Raw genomic sequence first — 25,451 nt, 5'->3', positions numbered from 1 at the left:
GCAACGCGCCACCTCGAGCACTAGGCGCCTGCACACGCGGGCACGCCCGCGCCCCGCCCACCTCGAAACTCCGTGAAATCCGGCCTTGAGGCTCGGCTGTCCCTTCGTGCCTGGAGACTACGTTTCCCAGAAGAGACTGCGGCGACGACCCACTCGCGAGGCAGCATCGGCGGTGCTTTGTGCGCCTGCGCCATCTTCTGGCTCCAGGCGACGGGCCCGCCGATACCGAGGAGGAAACGCAGCCGGGGCTTCGCGGAGTGCGGCCACGGTGGCACCTGAACCCGGGGAGGCGGCAGGTGAGGGGCTTTGGAGCTTGCCAGGCGCACCGGGGTCCCTGCGGGAGCGGGCGCCACGGCCGGGCGGGTCTCGGGGCGGGGAGGAACCGGAACGTCTCGCCCCAGCGTCGGTGTCCGGCTTTCCGGGCACTGGACTACATTTCCCGTCGGCCTCCGCGGCGCGCGCTCTACCCGAGCGCCCCCTTTCCGCGTCCAGGCTCATAGTCCCGGTGTCCGGACCCCTTATGTGGGTGTGAAGGGTCCCCGACTCCCAGAAATGCTGGTGGATATTTACAGCCTTTCCTACGCGTGCCTTTTCTTTCTTTCCTTCTTTCTTTCTTTCTTTCTTTCTTTCTTTCTTTCTTTCTTTCTTTCTACCTTCCTTCCTTCCTTCCTTCCTTTCTTTTTTTAAATGTGGAACAAAGTCTTGTTGCATGAGATTCTCAAACAGTTGCAAAGACCTCAGAGTATTGAGCGCGACTCGTTCAGAAGCCCATGCTTCAACTTGAGACCGTTTCAGATGATCCCGTACTTTTACAAGTTGTGTCCGACGGTGGGGAAATGGTTGAGTAAATCACGGGCCGCTCGTGTCATAAGATGTGATAAATCTGTTACAGATAATGTTCAGGCAGTGGTCACAATAAGAAAAAGGGTGTGTTACCTGTTCCGCAGCGATCAGTTCCTTCATTTACGTGTTTCCTAGAAGTAAATATTTGTAACGTGCCGGGCGCTGCTCTGCGTTTCTTTGTAGAACGCTGCTGGTTGGGTGAGGAGCTTGCCAAGTGCTTGAATGACCTCGTTCTTCATACTTGGATTCTTTTTTCCAGTTCTGTTTTTAAGCCCATGTGCCAACAGGTGGGGCGTTTGACCTCTTTTGCAGAATGTTCTCATGTTGTGTAAAGACACCACTTGTTAACGTTTCCCCACATCATTTTCGACAGTTGTCTGTGTTCCATCATGAGGCTCTGCCAACAGTGATTCAGCCAGCTGCCTACCTGTAGACTTTTATGTACTCATTTTTGTTTTGTTTTCCAGTAAATTTTGTGCACACAGCTTTGCTCACTGTTCGTCTCTGCGCAGGAGCGCATTTATGTGATGGTAATGGAGCCATCATATCTGCCCATTGCAACCACACTCCCTCTGTGGGCTCAAGGCAGGGTCCACAAAGTGGTGTCCACCAGGCCTTAGGTAGGGCTGTAAGGTTCTTCGTTGTCGGGGGCAGCTATGTACATAATACGCAACATGGCGCTTGCGCCTGCGGCCAGGCAGAGGACCTGCACACCACCTGAAAGATGATTGGCTATGCCCAGAACAGGAAGCCCTTGGACACTGTGTGCTTTCTATCATGCTAAGCGGTGATCATGCTTCCTTTCACGTGTACAGTCTGCTGATTGTAGGAGAGGGGATATAAATAGGGGTAAACATCCGGGTAAGGGGAGAATAATAAAGATTCGCAAGCTTGTCAATCCGTGTATCCTGGTCGTTCTTGCTGGCGAGAGCCACACTTCGTGAATTTGGAAGTTGGGTAAGGAGCCAGGGAGGTGTTACACTGGGGACATGACACAGTTAAAGGGTCTGTTTCTGGGAAGGCTTCAGTGTGGGCTGGGCTGATGCCGGATTAGACAGACTGTGCTCCCTGGCCTGAGGACAGCCTTGCTTGGCCTTAGGACACCATGTGGTCTTAGTCACTGCACCAGGACTGAGCATCCCCATCACAGATCTGCATCAGTAAGAAGGTGGGATTCCCTGGATATTTAGGGAAAGTGGGAAGAAAGGGCCACTGTCTCATTGCGACAGCTAAAGTTATGCTTCCTAGAGTTGGGTAAGGGCCACAGTGTTCCAACTCTAGTTTTTGTGGGGAGTGAGGGGGTAAAAAGGTGGGGACTTGTAACCATGGCATTCTGGGAGCTGTAGGGCAAGCTTGGCTTCTCATGTTTGCTCTTTCCTCCCCCAGCTCTGCCATCTCAGGACTCTGCCCTTCCCAAGAGAGGAACCAGGAGGAGGACCCATCAGCCCATGAAATTCTTAAAGTCATGTCCCTTGTGAGTTTTAAAATCATGTTAATATTTGCTTTGTTTATCTTGAAGCCTCCCACCTGGGTTTCATCCAAGAATCCTCTTCTCAGAGGTCCCCATTTTAGTGACTAAAAAGACCAGGCAGCGAATTTCCTCTCCCACTGCCCCCTCCACTCTGACCAATGCCCATGGGTTCATTCTGTGTAGCATTCCGTATCTTCTGATGGTGTGATGTTCTGCCAGGAGGCTAGATAAAGCAGAAACACATTTCCTTGATAAAATAAAAACCAAGGCTAGATGAAATGGAGATGAATGCTTATGAGGGATTTGACATGGAAAAGCATGGGGATAGGTCTTGCTTGGTCTCAGTTTCAGTGTGAGGCACGATCTCCTGCTTTGGGAGGGATTGGTGATTGGGTGTGTAATTGAGGCTTAGCTGGGTATCTGTGGGGGATTAGATGCCAGATTTAAGGTCCGGTTTGAGGTCTGACAGGGCATTTGGGTCATTCTATAGCCGCTTCTTCAGCTTGAGAACGAGAAGGGTGCAGATGTGAGGGCATTGTGAGGTAACCTACCAGACGGATGAGTTTTTCAGAATCCTGATAGGCTGAGCTTGGAAGAGCCTTCAGAGGTCTGGTCCAAACTCTGCATCCAAAATAAGAGGGTGGCTGAGTCATTTCGTCGCTTGATAGAAAATCGTACAGCTAATAAGAGTAATCTTCATTTACGATTTTTCCTATAGGAAAAAAAAGCAGAATGCTTTGATATGTTTTAACATAATGATGACCCCCTTTTTTTTTTTTTTAAGATTTTATTTATTTATTTGACAGAGAGAGATCACAAGTAGGCAGAGTGTCAGGCAGAGAGAGAGGAAGGGAAGCAGTTTCCCTGCTGAGCAGAGAGCCTGATGCGGGGCTCGATCCCAGGACCCTGAGATCATGACCTGAGCCGAAGGCAGATGCTTTAACCCACTGAGCCACCCAGGCGCCCCTGATGAACCTATGTCTTCAGCTAATTCTCAGTGTATATGAAAATCCTATTTTCCAAGCTAGAAAACATTTCTTTAATAAAACATTTGAGGGTAAGTCTATCAAAAATTGTTTTCTTTTGTTGTTATTGTACAAAAGTAGAAATTACAGGTCTCTTGTTGAGAATTTGTGGTACACCAAGGACAGAGTAGGCGATGTGGTCTGCTACACTGCTTGTCACAAGTGGGGAAACTCCCACTTGGTTGAATTTTAATTTTCCTCTCAGATCTGTGTACAGAGCTTGGGTTTGTAGGAAAAAAGGAATGCTCAAGAACATCTCGACGACACTGTTTTACTCATGCCCGCCCTCTCTGGTCACCTGCTCACACTGGAGGACTCCAGCCCCAACCTTCTTTTTCACCAGAACGCCCCATTCCTGCAAAGACCTCCTCCGTCTCCTCTCATCCTTCCAAGTAGCATTTCCTTGAAATATGCCAATAACACATCTGCCTGTTGTTTCAGGATTCAGACCTGTTCAGGGACGTGGCCGTAGTCTTCTCCCGAGAAGAATGGGAACGGCTGGCTCCCGCTCAGAGGGTTTTGTACAGAGACGTGATGCTGGAGACATATAGCAACCTGGTCTCACTGGGTAAGACGGCCTAGCTGGCTAGTTTCTGCGTTACCCTTGGCAGATCTGTTCCTTATCCATTTCCGGGGACCTGTTGAGTGGTCAAAGAGCAGCTACCTGGGCTGCTGCTGAATCTGCCCCCATCCTCGGGTGACTGTCGCATCTTCCTCTGGGCTCTCCTGCGACCACCTCTTCTGCTCACTGATCAGGTCCTGGATCCGAGTTCCGGGGTCCCACATCATAGCCTGGTGACGTGGTTTTTTTCCCACCTCCAGGTCTTGCCATCTACAAACCTGACGTGATTTCCTTCTTGGAGCAAGGCAGAGAGCCCTGGCTGGTAGAGGAAGCAGCAGGAAGAAGCCGGTGTCCAGGTGAGTGAGGCCTGTGTGGGAAGACAGAAGCCACCACAGATAACCGTCTGGTGGGTGGATGAGAAAAGAGGACCTTTAAGTAGAACATTTTCCCTCCAAGATGCCAAACTCAGAGGCCAGGTGCCAGTTACCATCTTTGCAGCTTGTTGGCAGCATTTCACAAAAGTGGTTCTTCTTTTCTTCCTGAAACATTTCTGTGTATTTGGGTCATCGCTACTTCCTCATTAAACCTCCTTCAGCGTCCTTTGAGGGGATTTTCCCATTTTTTTAAAATATTGGAGCCCCCCCCCCAGGGCTCATACTTGGTTGTCTTCTTTCCTGTTTATTTTTCTTTCCCGAGGATCTTCTCCATTACCATGCTGTAAATACTGTTTGTGCCTGTCTTGTCCAGTACAGAGCCACTGGCCCCATGTGGCTGTTGTACTTTAAATTAATTACCATTAAGTACATTGAAAAAGATCAGTACCTCAGTTGCCCTGCCACTGTTCAGAGGTTCAGTAGCCTGTCTGTGGCTTGTGCCCACCGTCTTGGACGGTGCAGACAAAGAACGTTTCCACCCTCGTCAGCTGCCTTCTCGTCATGCCCAATTAGTTTTCACTGGGGATTGAACTTAGTAAGTCCAGAAAGGAGTCCTTGATCCTCCCTAACAATTTTTCTTCCACACTCCAGTAATTGGATGCTCAATTCTTCTACTTGCTCAAGTCAAAAACTCTTAAAGCATTCTTGACTTTTCTTATTCGGTCTGTCAGCAAGTCCTTTTGACTCTACATTGATATATGGCCAGAACTTAACCACTTCTCATCGATACCACTGGCACCATTCTGCCCACGGCGTCATCATCTCTGGCTAGGAATCCTGCAGTAGCCTCCTCCCCATCCCTCTGCTTCTGTCTTGGCCCACTACACTGTATTGTCCACACAGCAGCCAGAGGGAGCTCAAAACTTCAGTGCGGGTGTAGTGCATCTCTGCTCAAGACCTATTAGCAAATTCCCATCTCACTCAAGAGAAAATCTAGAATCGATTACCGCGGCCTCGAAGCCTCTATCTGCCATCCAATACAATAGCCACCAGCCACATGTGCTGTTTAAATTTTAACTTTAAAATTAAGTAAAATGTAACATTCCACTCCATGAAGCCTGTAGCCACATTTCTTTCTTTCTTTTTTTTTTCTAAAGATTTTATTTATTTATTTGACAGATGGAGATCACAAGTAGGCAGAGAAGCAGGCAGAGAGAGGAGGATGCAGTTTCCCTGCTGAGCAGAGAGCCCGATGTGGGGCTCGATCCCAGGACCCTGGGATCATGACCTGAGCCAAGGGCAGAGGCTTTAACCCACTGAGCCACCCAGGTGCCCCTGTAGCCACATTTCAAATGCTCCGTAGCCTTGAGTCGCTAGTAGCCTCGAGTCACCCCACCATATGAGGGTACCGTGGAACATTTTCAGCATCATAGAAAGTTCGTTGGTCTGTGTTGCTCTCTGATCGGCCTCCCGCTTCCTCTGGGATGTCCTCTCCTGCTTCTCTCCTTGTGGCTCATTCCGCTCCAGCCACACAAGCCTCTCCGCTCTTCTTTAATGTAGGAGCTGGCAAGTGTTTTCTTGTTTCAGGCCTCGTGGGCCCTGAAATGTTAACAGCCCTCAGGGCTGCTCCGCTCTGCTGCGGCAACCTGAGCACTCGGCCAAGGCTTTGAGGCTGAGAGTGCGTCCTGCCTCAGGGCTGCTCCCTTGCTCTTCCCTCTGCCTGGGGGGTTCTCGCTCTGGATGCAGGTCCTCAGTTTCCGCAGTGTTGACACAATGTGGTGGTGGCGGACGGGGGGCGGGCATCCAGTGGACGGTGGAGTGATGGCAGCCTCCATGACTTTTACTCACTAGTTGCTAGGAATCCTCTCCCTCTTCAGCTGTGACAGAAATGTTCCAGATACAGCCTGATGCCCCCCAGGGTCAAAGTCTTCCCTGACGGAGAACCAGAGTTCAAGTGTGACAACACGAGACCAAGAATGTGTTGTTGTTGACAAAGTTTCCACCAAAAACACTTTTAACCAAATGCAGTGTTCTGTCAGAGGATGTTGGGTGGGGAACGAGGAACCAAACGTTACGGACGCGGTGGGTTCATCCACACAGAGGTGGTAGTTGGCCCCTGGGAGCGAGCGAAGTGGGGTGCAGAGTGAGCATCAGGAAAGAAGATATGGGGGCGCCTGGGTGGCCCAGTGGGTTAAGCGTCTGCCTTCAGCTCGGGTAGTGATCCCAGGGTCCTGGGATTAAGGCCAGCATCTGGCTCCTTGCTTGCGGGGAGCCTGCCTCCCCCTCTGCCTGCCACTCCCCTGCTTGTGCGATCTCCCTCCCTCCCTCTCTCTTTCTCTCTCTCTCCTGCAAATAAATAAAATCTTCTAAAAAAAAAAAAAAGGAGAGAAGAAGAGAACAGATGTGCTACTTTTGTCATTCAGTCTGGCAGCACATGTTTGTTTGAGGGGCTGAGTTTTATTGACTTCTTTGATCTGTGGGTGTACATCATAATCAAAGAGGATGTCCCCCTTCGACATTGTACATGAGTCTCCTGTGATTTTTCCTAGCGCATTTGTGCTGCTGACAATGATCCCTGTGGGGTATCCTGCGTGCCAGACAGCATCTCTCAGTATCTTCCGGTGGTCATCCATTTATGCAAACAGCATCTGTTAACTAATATCTTTTTGCCACTAATCTGTATAGCCACCTTTATCATCCACTCTGTTAACCTCTGCATCTGTTTTTGGACTTCCTGTTCTGTCTCATTAATCTCTTCATCTGTGTGTCCAAAAGCAGTTTTCATTATTGAAGGTTTTGAGTATCTGGTAGACTAGTTCCTCCTCATTCTTATTTTTCAGAATATTCCTGGCTCTCCTCCTTTATTTTTCCATCTGAACTTTCAAATTAGAATACCGGTTTTAAAAAAATCATGCCGGGGCGCCTGGGTGGCTCAGTGGGTTAAAGCCTCTGCCTTCGACTCAGGTCATGATCCCAGGGTCCTGGGATCGAGCCCTGCATCGGGCTCTCTGCTCTGTGGAGGGTCTGCTTCCTCCTTTCTCTCTCTGCCTGCCTCCCTGCCTACTTGTGATCTCTTTCTGTCAAATAAATAAATAAAATCTTTAAAAAAATAAATAAATAAAAATTAAAAAAAAATAAATCATGCCATTATTCTTATTTGAGATCACAGTAAATTTACAGAATGAAGAGAAAACTTGTCTTTTTATTGATTTTTATCTCTCTAAGAACATGATGGGTTTTTCCCTCATTTATGTCCACCTCCTGGTTGTCCTAAAGTTTTGTTAGTATGGATCTTGTACATGGGTTATTATATTTATTGCTGGGTATTATTTATTTATTGCTGTTTCTGGAAATGGGGCTCTTTCATCACTATTATAACCCAACCAGTTGCGTTTTTTATATGGCAGAAACCATTCACATCTTCAGATTAATTTTGTAGTTAACTCAACGTGCTGAATTTTCTTATTATTTATAACAGTTTTTCATATAATACTCTTGAGCTTTCCAAGTAATCAGTCACATCATCTGTAAATGATGATAATCTTTTTGCTTTTTATAGCTCTTGGGGTTTGTTTTTTTGTTTTTTTTTTGCTCAACTAGAAAACTGATTATGTAGTACCTTGAACATTGTTAATGGGGGTAGTTTACATCCTAATCATGTTCTTGACCTTAGTAGGAAAGTTTTTTGTGTCTTTTCATTAAGCATAACATATCTAGGAATGAAAGAGAGATATTTTATTTGGTTAAAGAAGCATCTGCCTTTTCATATTAAATTTTCATTTTTTAACCTGTGAAGTCTGAGTTATGTGAATTGATTTCCTAATACTAAACTCCTAATACTGAACATTGAATCTAAACATTCAAATGTTGCATTTCTTGAGTCAGTTGTGGTAATTTATATTTTTAGCTGGAAAATTCTCTTTTTAATTTTTAAAAAAATACTGTAAAATACACATAAGAAAATTCACCTTTTAAACCATTTTAAAGAGAATAGTACAGGGGCACCTGGATGGCTCAGTGGGTGGCACATTTGACTCTTGATTTCGGCTCAAGACGAGATCTTGGGGTGGTGATCGAGCCCCATGTCGGTCTCCATGCTCAGCGCACAGTTTGCTTGCAATTCTCTCTCTCCCTTTGCCCCTCCCCCTACTTGTGCTCTCTAAAGGAATAAATAAAATCTTTAAAAATAAATACATAAGGGCGCCTGGGTGGCTCAGTGGGTTAAGCCGCTGCCTTCGGCTCAGGTCATGATCTCAGGGTCCTGGGATCGAGTCCCACATCGGGCTCTCTGCTCAGCGGGGAGCCTGCTTCCTCCTCTCACTCTCTGCCTGCCTCTCTGCCTACCTGTGATCTCTCTCTGTCAAATAAATAAATAAAACTTTAAAAAAAAAATAAATACATAAGATAAAGGATATAGTACATTGGCATTGAGTACATTCAGAGTGTTGTGCAATGTCCCCATTATCTAGTTTCAGAATATTTTTATCACCCTGTGGTTCTCACCCCTTTGCTGCTGGCACACAGCTCTTAAACCCTTGGCTTCTCTGAGATACTAAGTGTCTCTTCTTATATGCTAATGAGATTACTGTGTTTGGGGACACCTGGGTCACTTCAGGATGGGGGCTGGTTGAGAGCGAAACCAGTTTTGTAATTAGAAGGTTGAACTGTCAGCTCCATCCCCCAAACTCTGGAGGGACTGGAGTTTTGACTGAATCACCAGAGGGCAAGGATTTAATCAATCCTGCCTATGTAATGAAGCTTCCATTTTAAAAAGTCCCTAAAGTACAGTGTTTGGAGAGCTTCTAGGTTGGGGAACACATGGCAGTGCTGGGAGGGTGGTGTTTGGGATCTTCACACCCCTCGCCCTGTACCTTGTTCTCTGCATTTCTTTCATCTGACTGAGCCTGAGTTACACCCTTTGTAGTAACCTGGAAATCTAGTAAGTAAACCATTTCCTCAGTTCTGTAAGGCATTCTGTCAAATGATGGAACCCCAAGAGGGGTTGTGGGAACCTCCCATTTACTGGGGTGGTGTGAGGGGGGTAAAGGGAATAGTGGTGGTCTATAGCCTGAGCTCTTAACCTCTGGGATCTGATGCAGAGAGCCAGATCTCTGCAGCGAGCCAGTGTGAAAACAGACTTAATCTGTAGGACACCCAGTTGGTATCCACTAGAGTTGGAGGATTGCTTGGTGTGAGGGAGAAGCCCGCACACATTTTGTCACCAGAAGGATCAGAAGGGACATATGGGTAGTGGAGTTGTCTTGAGAGGTATGTCTTTCCTAAACACAGCCTACAGAAAGCCCCGTACTTACTTAGTCACTTCTGGTTGCCCTCTCCCCTCAGCCAGGCAACCTGTAATCTGCTTTCTATCTCCATGGAATTGCTTCTTATGGACATTTCACATAAATGGAATCATAGAATATGTGGCCTTTTGAGTCTGGCTTCTTCATTTAGCATCATGTCCTTTAAGGTTAATCTGTGTTGTAACATGTGGCAGGATTTCAGTGGACATTTAGGTGGCTTCTACCTCTGGGCTGCTGTGAATAATGTTGTAGTAAACATGGGTGTTGAGGTGTCTCTTTCAGATTTTCTCAATTCTTTGGGATATATACTCAAGTAGAATTTCTGTTTCATATGGTAATTCTATATTTAGAACACTCCATACTGTTTTTTTTTTTTAAGTTATTTCTTTTTTAGTAATCTACACCCAACATGGGGCTCAAACTCATGACCCTGAGATCAAGAGTTGCGTGTTCTTCTAAATGAGCCGGTCGGTGCCCCTCCATACTGTCGTTTTCTTTCCTTTCTTTATTTTTTCTTAAGATTTATTTATTTATTTTGAGAGAGCGAAAGTTTACGTGAGAGCTGGTCCTGAGGGAGAGAATCTTTCAAGCAGACCTCCTGCTGAGCAAGTAGGTCTTGATCCTGAGATCACAACCTGAGCCAAAACCCAAGTTGGACGCTTAGCCAACTGAGCCACCCAGGTGCCCCTCCATATTGTATCTATAGTGATGGCACCATTGACATTCCCACAATCAGCGCACAGTGGTTCCAGTTTCTCCAAATCCTCATCAATGCCTGTTACTTTCTGATTTGTTTTGATAGTGACCATCCTAAGGGCTTTGTAGCCTTATCTTATTATAGTTTTGATTTGCATTTCTCTAATGATGAGTGATGCTGAGCATGTTTTCATATGCTTCTTTGCCATTTGTATACCTTTTTTGGAGAAATGTCTATTTAAGTCCTTTGCCAATTTTTGAATAGGGTAGTTATTTTGTTGTTCAATTGTAGGAGTTCTTCATAGATCCTGGATAGTAACCTGTTGTCAGATACATGATTTAGAAATAGAAATATTTTCTCTTCTGAAGATATACCTTTTTTTTTTTTTTTTTTTTACTTTTTTGACTGTTTCCTTTGATGCATGAAAGCTTTTACATTTGAGGCAGTCTCATTTGTCGATTTTTGCTTTGTTACCTGGCCTTTAGTGCCATATCCAAGAAATCATTGCCAAATGCAATGTCATGACATTGCACATTCCCCCTATGCTTTCTTCTAGGAACTTCACATTTTTAGGTCTTACATTTAGGTATTTAATCCATTTTGAGTTAATTTTTTTATATGGTATAAGGTAAGGGTCCTGCTTCCTTCTTTTGCATGTGGATATCCAGTTTCTTCAGAACCATTTGTGGAAGAGACTGTCCTTTCCTCATTGTGTTGTCTTGGCTCCCTAGCATAGATCATTTGGCCATATGCATGGAGGTTTGTTTCTGGGCTCTCTATTCTGTTCCATTTGTCTATACATCTGGCCTTTATGTTAGTACCACACTGTGTTGATTACTGTGGCTTTGTGGTATATTTTGAAATTAGGAAGTGTGAGACCTCCAACTTTGTTCTTTTTCAAGATTATTTTGGCTGTTGGGATCCCTTCAGGTTCGTATGAGGAAGGTAAAATATCTTGATGCTGAGACTATATATGAGATTTTTAGACATATTTCTTCGGTTGTCCAAAACAGTGACACTAATGCTAAGTAATGAACTTTAAGGTACTCTACCAGTTCCTGTCCATTAAGTTAACACAGAAGAGACCTCACTATTCTTGTTGTGATTTTGGAACTTAATAGGGAGCTGAACAGAAGCCAGAAGTCAGAAATTATGACTGTCAGTATTACCTTTGGATGCTTCCAACACAGTATATAGTTAGGGATGGCTTAATGTAGATGAGTGTGAAAGGGCTCATATAATAAACAACATCATACTTGGCCATAAATCAATACAACTGTGTCAGGTGTCTGTGATAGAAAAGTGGGAAAAGTGGTGTTCTGGAGAGAGGAGTGTTTTTAGTGGCCTGTCCTCAGAGACAGCCAGGGTTTTTCCCCATATTGCCCAAAAAGCAATTTTTTGCCTTACTTTAATTCCTAAAACCAAATTCCCATTTGGGCATAGGTAAGCGTTCCCAGACTTGTCTTCTATTTCTGCCGGGCTGGCTTTAATGGCCCTTGTTCCACTGCGATCTTCTGGCTGTCATTTATAGGTTGGCAGGCGGATGTTGCTCATCGTTGAGTAGGTCAGCCACTAATTCACGAGTTGCCATCATTATGGCCGATTCGAAGTCTGTCTCACTGGAGTTGTCAGAGCACAGTGAATAAACCCAGAACCTTCCTTCTGAACAACCACACATGGTGTCTGAAAAAAAATATCTATACTTTGTGTCTTCTTCACATAGTCTTGTTCTTACAACTTCATGTGGACGCATTGGGGTTATAGTACGAGGTTGTGAGATGACACCAGCGTCATTCCCACAAACTGATATTTCTTTCATAGACTCTTCATCATGTTTCATTGTCAAACTAATTTTTTATTCTAGCAGTTTTTCCTTAATACTTTGACAGATAACCAAGTGAATAGTGTTCTGTGATATGCCACTGTATGAAGCAGACCTGTTCCTATAAAGTATTCTTTAGTCCTCTGTCTATTGCACTTTTTTTTTCTTTTTAAGATCTTATTTATTTATTTGGCAGAGAGCACAAGCAGAGGGGGCGGCAGGCGGAGGGCGAAGCAGTCTCCCTGCTGAGCAGAGAGCCCGATGCAGGACTCCATCCCAGGACCCTGGGGTCACGACCCGAGCTGAAGGCAGACGCGTAACTGGCTGAGCACCCCCGGGCACCCCTGTCTACTACACTTCATAAGCACATTCAAAAGCACCCATTTGCTCTCCCCACAGTTCCTTGCATTAAGCTATAACTAATTCTTTATTAGCCAAATGGGAACGGTTGCTGTGATTACATAAAACAGGCCACTGCAGCTGAAACCACGTCATAGTTAAAACCAGGATCGAGTACACCATTTGACTTTTCCTTGTAGTCAGAATAGGCAGCAAAGAATGTTGCTCCAAAGAACTCGCCCCATTAAGTTGTGGCCTGATCCTCTAAACAAGGAATAGAGCCCTTCTTTTTCCGGAGTCACATTTAGGCAATGGAAAGGTCCTGGAGAGGCTGGTTTAGTAGACCACCAGGTCTAAGCCATGGTATTCAGTTGAACTTCAGAGATAGAAAGCATCACAGCAGGACACCACAGCTGTGTTACTGTAGCTCCCGGTAAAGAGGTGAGACCAGCCTCCCTGTCCTACCACTTCCCCGCCCAAGCAGATGTGCCATCGTGTACCCCTGGCCAGATGAAGATCCAGCCACCCTTCCCCATCATTTTTTAAAATCTCTTTATGGAGGTATAATTTATAGTCAATAAAATGCATACATTCTAAGTACAATATTTTGATGAGTTTGGACTCATCTGTGCACTTGCATAACTGTAACCACAGACTAGAGAACACAGTCACTACCCTGAAAAGTTCCTTTGTGCACCTACACACAACTGCTTATTTTCCTAGCCCCAGGCACCCAGTGATTTCGTCTGTTACTCTAGATTGTATGTGTTTTCCAGGGGTTCATAGAAACATTCTTTTTTTTTTTTTTTAAGATTTTTTAAAAGATTTTATTTCTTTATTTGACAGACCAGCGAGAGAGGGAACACAAGCAGGGGGAGTGGGAGAGGGAGAAGCAGGCTCCCTGCCGAGCAGGGAGCCCGATGTGGGACTCGATCCCAGGACCCTGGGATCATGACCTGAGCTGAAGGCAGGTGCTTAACGCACTGAGCCACCCAGATGCCCTGAAACATTCATTTTTTAAAAAAACATGGTTCAGAGGTGATTCTGATCCACGCTAACATTTTAGATCTACTCTTATAACCTCCCTCTGACTACTTCATCTCAATTTATCTTATTTCCTCTGTCTCTGTTCTACTTATCCATTTTCTAATTGCCCAGCCACATTCAAGAGTTTATAGGTAGAATCATGGGTTTAAGTTTTCTGGTTTTCACTACAGAAGTTCCTTTTTCTGGAAATGGGGAGAAAACCAAATACTTGTTTTTTGTTTTTTGTTTTTTCTGTTTTTACAGTCTTGGAGTCCAAGTGTGATAGCCAGGCATCCTCCCCAGAGCAGCACATTTATGAAATGCAGTTACCACAGTGGGAGATAATGGAAAGCCTTACAAGTTACGGACTTGAGTGCTCGAGGTTTCAAGATGATTGGGAATGCAGAAGCCAGTTTGATGGACAACAGGGAAATGCAAATGGACAGCTGAGTCAAATGGCGATCAGTCGTGAAGAAATACCTACTTTAAACCAAGAAACATCCTTTCCTTTTTATCAGAAAATTCATCCTGAAGAAAAACCTTATGGATATAACAAATGTAGAAAAGACTTCTGGCAGGAAGACTTCCTTATTAATCATCAAGACATTCATGCTAATGAGAAACCCTATAAATGTAAGGAATGTGGCAAGGCCTTTAAATATGGCTCACGACTAATTCAACATGAGAATATTCATTCTGGCAAGAAGCCCTATGAATGTAATGAATGTGGAAAGGCCTTCAATTCCGGCTCAAATTTCATACAACATCAGAGAGTTCATACTGGTGAGAAACCTTATGAATGTAAGGATTGTGCAAAGGCCTTTAGCCGAAGCTCACAGCTGATTGAACATCAGCGAATTCATACTGGTGAGAAGCCCTATCAATGTAAGGAATGTGGCAAGGCCTTCAACAGGATCTCACATCTTAAAGTACATTTTAGAATTCATACTGGTGAAAAACCCTATGCATGCAAGGAGTGTGGGAAGACCTTTAGTCATCGGTCTCAGCTGATTCAACATCAGACTATTCATACGGGCAAGAAACTCTATGAATGTAAGGAATGTGGGAAGGCCTTTAACCAAGGCTCAACGCTTATTAGACATCAGAGAATCCATACTGGCGAGAAACCCTATGACTGCAAGGCGTGTGGGAAGGCCTTCAGGGTGAGCTCACAGCTTAAGCAACATCAGAGAATTCACACCGGAGAGAAACCCTACCAATGCAGGGTCTGCGGTAGGGCTTTCAAACGGGTCTCACATCTTACTGTACATTACAGAATTCATACGGGTGAGAAGCCGTATGAGTGTAAGGAATGTGGGAAGGCCTTCAGTCACTGCTCACAACTGATTCAGCATCAAGGGATCCATACTGGGGGAAAGTCCTGTGAATATAAGGAACTTGGGAGGACTTTACATTGCGATTCAACTGCTGGTCAACATCAGAGAATGCATAAGAAGGAAACCCAAAGGAATATAATAAATGTAGAAAAGTCTTCCATCAGCACTTACCCTTTACTAATCATCAGAGAGTTGATGTTAGCAAGCAGCCATATCAGTGGAAGCAATGGGGAGAGCCCATTAGCTTAGGCAAGGCCCAACTTACTCCTTAAATTTTGGAGAAAGACTTGAAAAATGTACTGCAAATGGGAATGACTTCATTCAGGCTGTCCTTTATCCTGAGTCGTAATGTTCATAATGAAAAATTTTATGGTTATAAATTGTTTAGACCATGATTATTAAAGAAGCAAGGAAAGGTTGAAAAAGATTTTGTCCCTAACATATTACAGGATCACATTTATTAACCACACTGTAATAATTTTAACAACAGCCAAAAGTTTGGTTTTTTTTTAAAGATTTTATTTATTCATCTGTCAGAGTGAGTGAGCACAGGCAGAGGGAGAAGCAGGCTCCCCACTGAGCAAGGAATCCAATGCAGGACTTGATCCCAAGACCCTGGGATAATGACCTGAGCCGGACACAGATGCTTAACCGACTGAGCCACCGAGACATCCCAACAACAGCCAGAAGTTTTAATTTTCTTGGCGATTAGAAAGAAAACCCAGCCAAATTACTCTTGGGTTCAACTTTTTTTTTTTTTTTAAAGTAGGCACCACACCCAATGTGCACCTCAAACTCATGACCCTGAGATCAAGAGTCACATGCTCTACTGACTAAGCCAGCCAGATACCCCATTACTCTTGGGTTAATAAAGAAATAAATCATGCAAATTATCATGCATGATAATGAAAAGAACTATCACTGAGAGATTTACATTCCAGGAGTTGTAGGATGTGGACAAAGTTACTCAGAAGAATTTGTATGGTTTTTAAATGCATGCAAAGCATGAAAACCTGAAAGATTATCCTCAAATATATTAAATGTACTATTCAAGAAGCCAGAAAAGACAGTCCCAAACACTAAGGCAATGAAAGAACAAATTGGTACAAAATAAAAATAATGAAATTAGAAACTGGTTATCTTACAATAATCTCAGTTTTTATTTCTCCCTGACCCAAGAATAAACAAAATTTAAGCTAGTACTTCTCAATTTCCATGTTTTAGATTATCTTTCATCACTTCCGTCACAAACAGAAGGGGCTTGTTGGCTACATAGCACCCGTACCCGATTCCCCTTCCTTACTGGCAGCATCTGTGTCTTGCCTTATACTCTGATGGTATCAGATGTTAACTTTTCAGCTTCTTATGCAGCTCAGGATGGCCTGTATGTTCCAGGGATCTGTAGGGACTTGTGAAGAATTTCCTCATTCAGAAGACATCTATTAGGAAGACTCCCTCTCCCCTTTTCTGCTTTTAAATATTCTGTGAAAGCATAATGCCCGGAGCTGTTGAAGCCATGTTGGAACCAAAAGGAGAAAACTGAATAGCTCAGAGGAGCTGACCCAGAGCCACCAGGCCAATTTTGGAACTCTCTGTGAAGCCTTGTTACATTTAAAAAGAAAAGAAACCTTTATTGCTGAAATTACTTTTAGTTGTTTTGTAAACATGTAGCCAAAACCATCCTAAATTATGTAACTTCAAATTTTATTTTACTATGATTGGTAAATGTGGCCTGAAAATATCTACTTTGAATTTGACATTTCTCTTGGTGGCTAGATATAGGATGGATTTTTGTATATCTTCTGTAACATTGAAAAAGAGTATATATTCTACTTTTCTTGGTTATAAGATTCTGTTTAAGCCAGTGGACTATAATGATAAAATCCTCCAGCTTCTTACATAATTTGGGACACTGGATCAGAATTTCCTAAAATGAATTTCTTAAACCCAAATCTTGAATTTTCAGAGATTTTTACTTTTTAATTTATGTTGCTGGATTTTTAAAGACCTGCAACTTGACCCCTATTGATGAATTGTACCTTTTATCATTATGTAATATCCTACTCTGCCATGTGTAGGGGTTGACAAACCAGATCTGGCCTGCTGCCTGTTTTATAAATAAAGCTTTATTGGAACACAGCCATGCTCATTTATTACACATGGTCTACTGCTTTTGCACTACCAACAGCAGAACTGAGTGGTTGCAACAAAGACTATAACCACAAAGTCTATATTGACTGGCCTTCAAATAAAAAGTTTGTCAACCCTTTGGCATTTTATTTCCATACTGGGTAACACCCTAATAATGATTTGTCTTTGTTCACCTGGTATATTTTTGCTCATCCCTTTATTTTCAACCCCTGTCATTTCAGTTATTTCTTAAAACTGAAAAAAAGAAACAGCTGACTTTTTAAAATACAAAGTATGATTTTTTTTTTTGGTGTCAAATTCGCCTTTTAAAAAATATTTTATTTATTTATTTGACAGGTCACAAATAGGCAGAGAGGCAGGCAGAAAGGAAGAGGAAGCAGGCTCCCTGCTGAGCAGAGAGCCCAATGTGGGGCTTGATCCCAGGACCCTGGAACCATGACCTGAGCCAAAGGCAGAGGCTTTAACCCACTGAGCCACCCAGGCGCCCCTAAAATTCACATTTTGATGTAATTCAACTTCATCTCTTTCATTTTATATTGTATGTCCTATTTGTGTTATTTTGGTCTTTTCCTGTCCTTATGTTGGCTGATTATTTCCCCTTTTGCTAAGTTGGAATGTCCCGCGGTGCTTTGGTAGTGGTTATCTCCCTTTTATCATCTTTTTCTTTTCTTCTTCTCCTTCTTCTCCTTCTTCTTCTTTCTTCTGTCTTCTTTCTTCTTTCTTCTTCAGGTTATTTATTTGAGAGAGGGAAAGGGTCAGAGGGAGAAGCAGACTCCCCGCTGAGCAGAGAACCTCATACAGGACTCTATCCCAGGACTCTAGGAACATGAGCTGAGCTGAAGGCAGTCGCATAACCAACTGACCCACCCAGGTGCCCTTCTCCCCATTCTTAATCATTATTTGGGCAGAATGAAAGCAGTATTAAACCTCCTCACCAATCATTAATTGCCTTTGCCACTCTCCTTCAAGAAGAGAACACTCTTGCTTTCTTTTTCCTTTCCTTCATAGCTCATTCTTTCACATTTCCTCCATTTCACTAACATAAATTGAATCTGAAGCTTTTAGTTTTGCTCTTATGTCATTTATTTGATGCCTACATTACTTTCTGCCAGACCCACTCATGATATCCATTTCAACTTAAATATACTCAGGTAGGGGTGCCTCGATGGTTTAGTCAGTTAAGCTTCTGCCTTCGGCTCAGATTATGATCTCGGGGTCCTGGGATCGAGCCCCACATTGGGCTCTCTGCTCAGCAGGGATTCTGCTTCTCCCTCTCCCTCTGTGCTCCCATGCTCTCTGTCTCAAATAAATAAAATCTTTTTATTTATTTATTAAACTTTAAAAATTTTTGTTTGACAGTACAAGTAGGGGGAGCAGCAGAGGGAGAGAGAGAAGAAGCAGGCTCCCCACTGAGCAGGGAGCCTGATGTGGTACTCAATGCCAGGACCCTGAGATCATGACCTGAGTGGACGGCAGATGATCAACCTACTGAGCCACCCAGGTGTCCCAAGAATTAAAATTATAATCATGGGGGTGCCTGGGTGGCTCAGTGGGTTAAAGCCTCTGTCTTCAGCTCAGGTCATGATCCCAAGGTTCTGGGATCAAGCCCTTGCATTGGGCTCTCTGCTCAGCAGGGAGCCTGCTTCCTCCTCTCTCTCTGCCTGCCTCTCTGCCTACTTGTGATCTCTGCCTGTCAAATAAATAAATAAAATCTCTAAAATAATTATAAGCATGCAGGGCAAGTAACATGGGAGGAGCAGAATTTGGGAATGGGGTATGTGTTCGAAGTCTGTCCAAAATGCTCGGTATTTTCATGAACATTGGAAGGCAGACACGAGATGAGAGAAGAAGAGAATTGCAACCTGTTCTGGAAGGCAAGTCTGACCGTTCATGTTTTCTTTCCTCCTTGGTTCTGCCTTCTCAGGACTCACCCTTCCCCAGGAGAGGAACCTGGAGGAGGACTCAATGGTCCTTGCTATTCTGAAAGCCATGGCCTAGGTAAGTCATGCTTTCTTTTTCCTTCCTCAAACTGTGCTTATTTTATATGAATGTAGGAAAATTTTTTGGAATTTCCTGCCTAAGTTTCACCCTATGCACAGAAGGATCAAATAACCCTAAGTTCTCGCTAAGAATCCCTCTCTCTCTGACCTGGGTTCGTGTGTTCGCATCTCGTGTGGACTCAGTTCTGCAGGAGACTCGATGGACCAGAAATGCGTTGCTTGGGTAAAATGTGAAAGACTCCTATGTGAAATATGATTTAATGGACTAATCAGTGTTTAAAGGAACCACACATAATAATGCTTTAGTGGTAATCTCAGACCAGGGTTTCCCAGTTAGACAGGATGGACAGTGGTGGTGGTGGTCTCTGCTGTGGTCCGAATATGTTCTTCCAATCCATATGTGATGGTATTTATGTGACTAGGTCAGGACAAATGGGATTCATGTCCCTATAAAAGAGTCTTAGAGAGATCCCTTACCCTCTTCCACCATGTGAGGATGTAATGTGAAGTTGGTCATCTTCAACTTGTGAGAGGGCCTTCACCAGAGCTCAGTGCTGCTGCCACCTTGATCTTGGACTTCCAGGCTCCAGAACTGCGAAAAACAAACTTCTGTGGTAAACAAGCCATCCAAACTGGGGTACATTGTTACAGAAACCCGAACAGACTAAGATGGGTCTCAGCCTCAGGATGTAGTGACAGTGCTTTTTCAGACCTTTTGGATTGGGGGTGGCATTGGGAATTTGGTTATAGAGACATTGCCCTGCAGTTCCTCCAGATGGATGCCTGACCCAAGGTCGGATTTGATGTTGAGCTACATGTGTGGGTCGTGGGCCACATCTGTGTGAGCCTGGATTACCCACCCCATGTGCATCCTATTGTGCAGGGTCAAGGGAAAAGCACACTTGTGGATGGGCTAGGTGAGACTAGCCAGAGTGTGCGAGCAGAGCTAGGAAAGTCCCTAAAGATCTCGTGTTCAACCTCAAGGGCCCCCAAATAAAAGAAAGGTTGAGCCCCTTAGTGCAAATGTCATGGGAAAGTGTGCAGCAAGTGAAAATAAATCTGGATTAAACAAGTTGACCTAGTAAGGAAAGGTAGCTTTCAGACAATGATAAACCCGACTCTTCAATGTATTTTATTATTTTTTTTAAGATCTTATTTATTTATTTGACAGATCACAAGTAGGCAGAGAGGCAGGCAGAGAGAGAGGGGGGCGGGGAGCAGGCTCCCTGGCAAGCAGAGAGCCTGATGCAGGGCTCGATCCCAGAACCCCGAGATCATGAGCTGAGCTGAAGACAGAGACCCTAACCCACTGAGCCTCCCAGGTGCCCCTCTTCAATGTATTTTAAAATAATTCACCACTCGTAATTCCTAACAGACTCTGTTAACCATTTTGCAATGATTCTATGAAAAAAATGTTTCTCTTGCTCAGGATTTCTCAAGCTCAGTACTAATGATATTTAAGGCTTGTAGTTCGTGGCTGTGCTATCTTATAGATTGGTGAATGGTCAGCAGCATCTCTGGTCTCTACCCACTCAGTGTCAGCAACATCCCCATCCTCATGGTGCTAAGCAGAAGGGCTGCAGGTGTTGCCAGCTGCCTTCTGGGGTTGCGGAATTGCCCCTGAGAACCATTTCTCCCGTTTGGATTTTCTCGAAACATTATGAAACCATGCAAACTCTTAAAAATACATCAATGTTCCCATATTCGCTCTCTAATTTCCGAGCAGAAGGAATAAAGACAATTCAGACATATTAGGAAGTTGTGCATTGAACTTATATAGTTTAATTTATTGGGGAAGCATTGAACTTGAGGTCTTTTTGTTCTTTAAAGTGTCTTTCGATGGACATATCTCCCTTGATGAAGGAAGTTGTGCTGCTCTCAACAGAAACACCAAGTATGGACCCTTCCCTTGAATTGCCACAGTTGCCTTACTGTGCTCGCCAGCCTCAGCTCTGCCATGTCCGTTTCCGTCCTTGTATTTTTCTAGTCATAAATATTTACTTCAATGGCACACATTCTCGGTTTGTTGTTTCAAGGGTCAGTGATGTATAGTGATGTGGCAACAGTCTTCTCAGGTTGAGGGGGGCAGGCCGGACCCTGCTAGGATTTGTGCAGAGACGGAATGCTGGAGAACTTAAGCAACTTCATCTCTAGGTAAGATGTTAGGACCCCGGAAGGGTGTAATTTGTCTACTGGAGTATCTGCTGCCTTTGGTGTGAATTTCTGAGGTGCCTTTCAAGACTCTGGTTGAATTTCCACTCTGCTCTCAATGAGATTGTACTGAACGGGGATGTATAGTTCTGTAGGATAACACCTAAAGAAGCTTCTTCTCCATTACAAAAATGACTTCCTTCTCTTCTCTAGCCTTATTTTCTGGTAACCAGGAACTGGAAATTAATACTGAGACACCTCCTTTGTGACTCTGCTGCATTTCTTCTTGGGTACACAGGATTTTCTATTTCTAAGCCCAATGTGATCTCCTTACTGGAACAATGGAATGAATCCTGGTTGGCAGAAAGAGATGTAATGGGAAGCCCATGCCGGGTGAGTAACGGATTATTAAGAAGGGTGGTGGCGCTGTAGGTCAAGGACCAGAAGGTGAAGGGGATGGACCCCTTTTGGGAAGATGCCTGGAAAGGTCCTCTCAGAGTCCCTGGTGTTCAGAACAGAGTATTACTCCTATTCAGCGTGAGCTCCTGGAGGGGCCTCTCTTGTACTCACATACACCACTCCCCGAGCCTGTCTCCATTGAAAGTGGAAGGTGCTTTCTTTAAGTATGACTTTATGTACCCAGGGAACATTATTTATTCCCAGCTTCTCCCCTATTCTTTTTTTTAATAGTTGAGTAATTATTTCCATCTAAAACTATGTTTCCAAAAATAACTTATTTTGGTTACTGCCCAATGATTTTTTTTCTTTGACATGTTTTTCCAGATTCAGATTTTGTACATTCTTTCACCCTTTCTTTTTTTAGACAGAGGGGAAGGGGCAGAGGGAGGGAGAATCTTAAGCAGGTTCCATACCCAGGGTAGAGTCTGACACAGGGCTCAATGTCACAACCCTGAGATCATGACCTGAGCTGGAGTCAAGAGTTGGATGCTTAACCAATTGAGCCACCCAGCCAACCCACTCTAATCTTTCTTTTTTAAAAAATTATTGTTGGTATTATCATATACCTTATCTCTTAAAAAATATTTTATTTATTGAGAGAGAATGAGAGACAGAGCATGGGGGTGGGGGAGGGGCAGAGGGAGAAGCAGACTCCTCGCTGAGCAGGGAGCCTGATGCGGGACTCGGTTCTGGGACTCCAGGATTGTGACCTGAGCTGAAGGCAGTTGCTTAACGAACTAAGCCACGTTTTCTCATTTTCCATTTTGAGTAAGACTCTGTATTGACCTGGGCCCTAAAGTTGCTTCTGATTCATCCTCAGATGTAGGATTACACCAGCCTATCATTTCTGCTGTCAAACATTTTTTAGCATCTTAAAAAATTCTATATAATCAAATTTTTTGTAATTATTAGCATACCCCTGTGAGAAATACATTAACTAGAGTAAGAGTACATTATTTGTTTGTGAGGGTTTTTTGGTTTTAACCTTACAGTGCATAGTCAAAATACTGCTTTCTAAATACACTTAAGTTAGTTCTTTTTTCCCTACTCACTTCCCTGGGGCTGTATTCATTTGTGGTAGAGGCAGGTTCACTCATCACTGTTTGTATTCTATTTTGGTTATTTATGTGGAGGCTGTGTGAAACATTACCATTGCTCTAAGAGTCAGAACTGTACAAAACAGCAGACTTTTAGAAAAGTATGGCATCTCCCCCTCATTCCTGCTACCTACTCCTTTTTAAAAAAATATATTTTAAGATTTTTTAATTTAGATTTCTTTATTTTTATTTGAGAGAGAGAGGCAGAGCGAGAAGAAAGGAAGGGAATCCCAAGCAGACCCCCTGCTGAGTGAAGAGCCTGATGCAGGGCTTGATCTCACCACTCCGAGATCATGATCTGGGCTGAGACTAAGAGTCATATGTTTAACTGACTAAGCACCCAGATGCCCCCATTCCTCCTTGCAACCTCACCACCCCCTCGTAGTTTACATTCTCACCCTTTTTCATTCTTTTTCTTCCAGTATTTCTTGTGTACAACTGAATAGATACATGTATATTTTCTTATATAGCCTTTATTACAGAAAGTGTCACATATTCTATATACTCTTCTGCACTTAGCTTTTTCCACTTGAGAACATATCTTGGAAATTATTTATAATTTTGTGGAATTTTTTCATTCTTATATGCAGCTGTGTAACACCGGGTGTAGATAGATCACAGTTTACTGAACCACTACCCCAGATGTGGGTGCTTAGATTGTTTTCAGTATTTTAAAATGATGAGCAAGCTGTAATGAATGGTCTTGTGCATGTGCATTTTTATGTTGTTGGAACTGTATCATCAGGGTAAATTCCCAGATGTGAGAGGGTTTTGGTAGGCAAGACTCATGCTTTTTTTTTTCAAAGATTTTATTTATCTGAAAGAGATCACAAGCAGGCAGAGAGACAGGCAGAGGGAGAGGAAGGGAAGCAGGCTCACTGCTGAGCAGAGAGCCCGACGCGGGGTTCAATCCCAGGATGCTGGGATTATGACCTGAGCCGAAGGCGGAGGCTTTAACCCACTGAGCCACCCAGGTGCCCCAAGACTCATGCTTTTTAAATATCATGCCAGGAAATTGCCTAACAAGTATGCCCATTCATCCATTTTCTAGAGGATTTGTACCTTTGTTTGACTTCTTGCTTATTATCGATTAGGACTGAGACTCATGCAGTTAGCTTAACTTGGACATTGCTGGCCGGCAGAAAAAAAAATAACCCCAAATGCTATGATTTTCATAGTCTGTACAGCATTAACCAGTTCTTGATGCATTAGCTCGCTCATTTCAGCATCTCTTTGTATTTGTCTGTGTATTCATTTATGGACTTCTCCTTTGAAGCTGCTTGGCCATCATGCTGGTTCCTTATTTTTTTTAAAAGATTTTATTTATTTATTATTTATTTGACAGACGGGATCACAAGTAGGCTGGTTCCTTATTAAGGAGTTAACTTATTCTGAAAAACCTTATGAATGCAAACAATACAGGAAGTCTTTCCATCACTGTTCTGGTCTTCCTCAGCATCATAGAATTCACACTGGAAAGACCCTATGAAGGTAAAGAATGCAGAAAGGGCTTTAGTCTTACTTCACTCCATACCCAAATTTAGAGAATTCATACTGGTGAGAAAACCTGTGAATATAGGGATTTTTTTAAATGCTGTATTTGGCTCTCAAAAATTAACATACAACATTGAGCTCATACTAGGGGGAAATTCTGTCAATATGCTGTATGCATAAAAGCTTTTTGTTACTTCTCCCTAATTATTCAACATGAGAGAATTCATACTGGAGAAAAACCCTGACTGTAAGGAATACGGGAAGGCCGTTAGAGGTACCACACAACTTAATGAACATCAAAGTATCCGTGCCCACGCCAATGAGAAGTCATATAAATGTAATGAACGTGGAAAGGCCTTCAGTCATCATTCGTATCTCCTTCAGATCAGAGGATCCACACTCGTGAGTCACCTTATGAATGTAAGGTTTGTAGAAAGGCCTTTACGCAGGGCTCACTACTTTATCATCACCAGAGAATTCAGACTAGCGAGAAACCATGTAAGTGTAGTGAAAACTTATAGTTGGATTTCATAATTTCATGGATATGTTAGCAACTATATGGTGAGAACCCATATCAATATACTGAATGTGGAAAAGCTTTTAGTCACTTAACACTAATTATTCAATGTCAGAGAATTCACACTGGTGAAAAGCCCTATGTATGTAAGGAATGTGGCAAAGCCTTTAGTCAGGGTTCACAACTTCTTCAACATCATTCTTTATATATGTAGTAATATGGGAAGGCCTTCAGATACTGTCATCTTCCTCAACCGTAAGGAATTCATGCTACAGAAAATTCCTATAAATAAGTAAAGATTTCACTGTTTTTTTTTTCCCTTATGGATCATCAAATAATTTATGGTTATGTACAAACTTTGTCCAGTGTGGAAATGTTTATTTGTTCAACTCATGTTATATTTATCAAAAGACTAACATCATCGCATTCATCACTAAAGACCGTATTAAAATGGTAACGTAGAAAAGTCTCCCAGGGCTAAGCCTCTGCCTTCAGCTCGGATCATGATCCCAGGGTTCTGGGATCTCTCTCTATAAAATTCTCTATAAAGTTCTTGTGGGAGAGAAAGAAGCAGACCCTCTGCTGCCGATCAGGTGCCCAATGCAGGCTCAATCCCAGGGCCTTGGGGACCATGACCCCAGTGAAAGGCAGATGCTTAACTGAGCCACCCAGGTGCCCCTTATTGTGAATAATTATGTGTGAAAGAGATTTCTAATACATTAACATTACTCCTTCCAAGTGTTATATTTTTATATTAACATACACTTTGACATGCTTACAAAC

At 43.4% G+C, this 25,451-nt stretch overlaps 1 protein-coding gene across 2 annotated transcripts; it reads left to right on the top strand.

The window, feature by feature from the left end:
• The first annotated feature begins 199 nt into the window (after window positions 1–199).
• Window positions 200–16,938, top strand: ZNF582 (zinc finger protein 582). 2 transcript variants are annotated; one of them, XM_004776936.3, is made up of 5 exons: window positions 200–296; window positions 2,230–2,317; window positions 3,781–3,907; window positions 4,162–4,257; window positions 13,727–16,938. In XM_004776936.3, exons 2-5 carry the CDS (start codon window positions 2,309–2,311, stop codon window positions 15,046–15,048), a joined length of 1,554 nt encoding a protein of 517 aa, XP_004776993.2. In that variant the 5' UTR covers window positions 200–296; window positions 2,230–2,308; the 3' UTR covers window positions 15,049–16,938. The 2 variants fall into 2 exon arrangements, with proteins under 2 accessions (XP_004776993.2, XP_044932807.1); XM_045076872.1 differs by lacking the exon at window positions 13,727–16,938 and adding an exon at window positions 6,825–7,292.
• Window positions 16,939–25,451: the final 8,513 nt, after the last annotated feature.

Source organism: Mustela putorius, unplaced genomic scaffold, assembly GCF_011764305.1.
Source record: "Mustela putorius furo isolate JIRA1106 unplaced genomic scaffold, ASM1176430v1.1 tig00000196_pilon_pilon_pilon, whole genome shotgun sequence".
NCBI classification, from domain to species: domain Eukaryota; kingdom Metazoa; phylum Chordata; class Mammalia; order Carnivora; family Mustelidae; genus Mustela; species Mustela putorius.
This window is presented reverse-complemented; position numbering and strand designations above follow the sequence as displayed.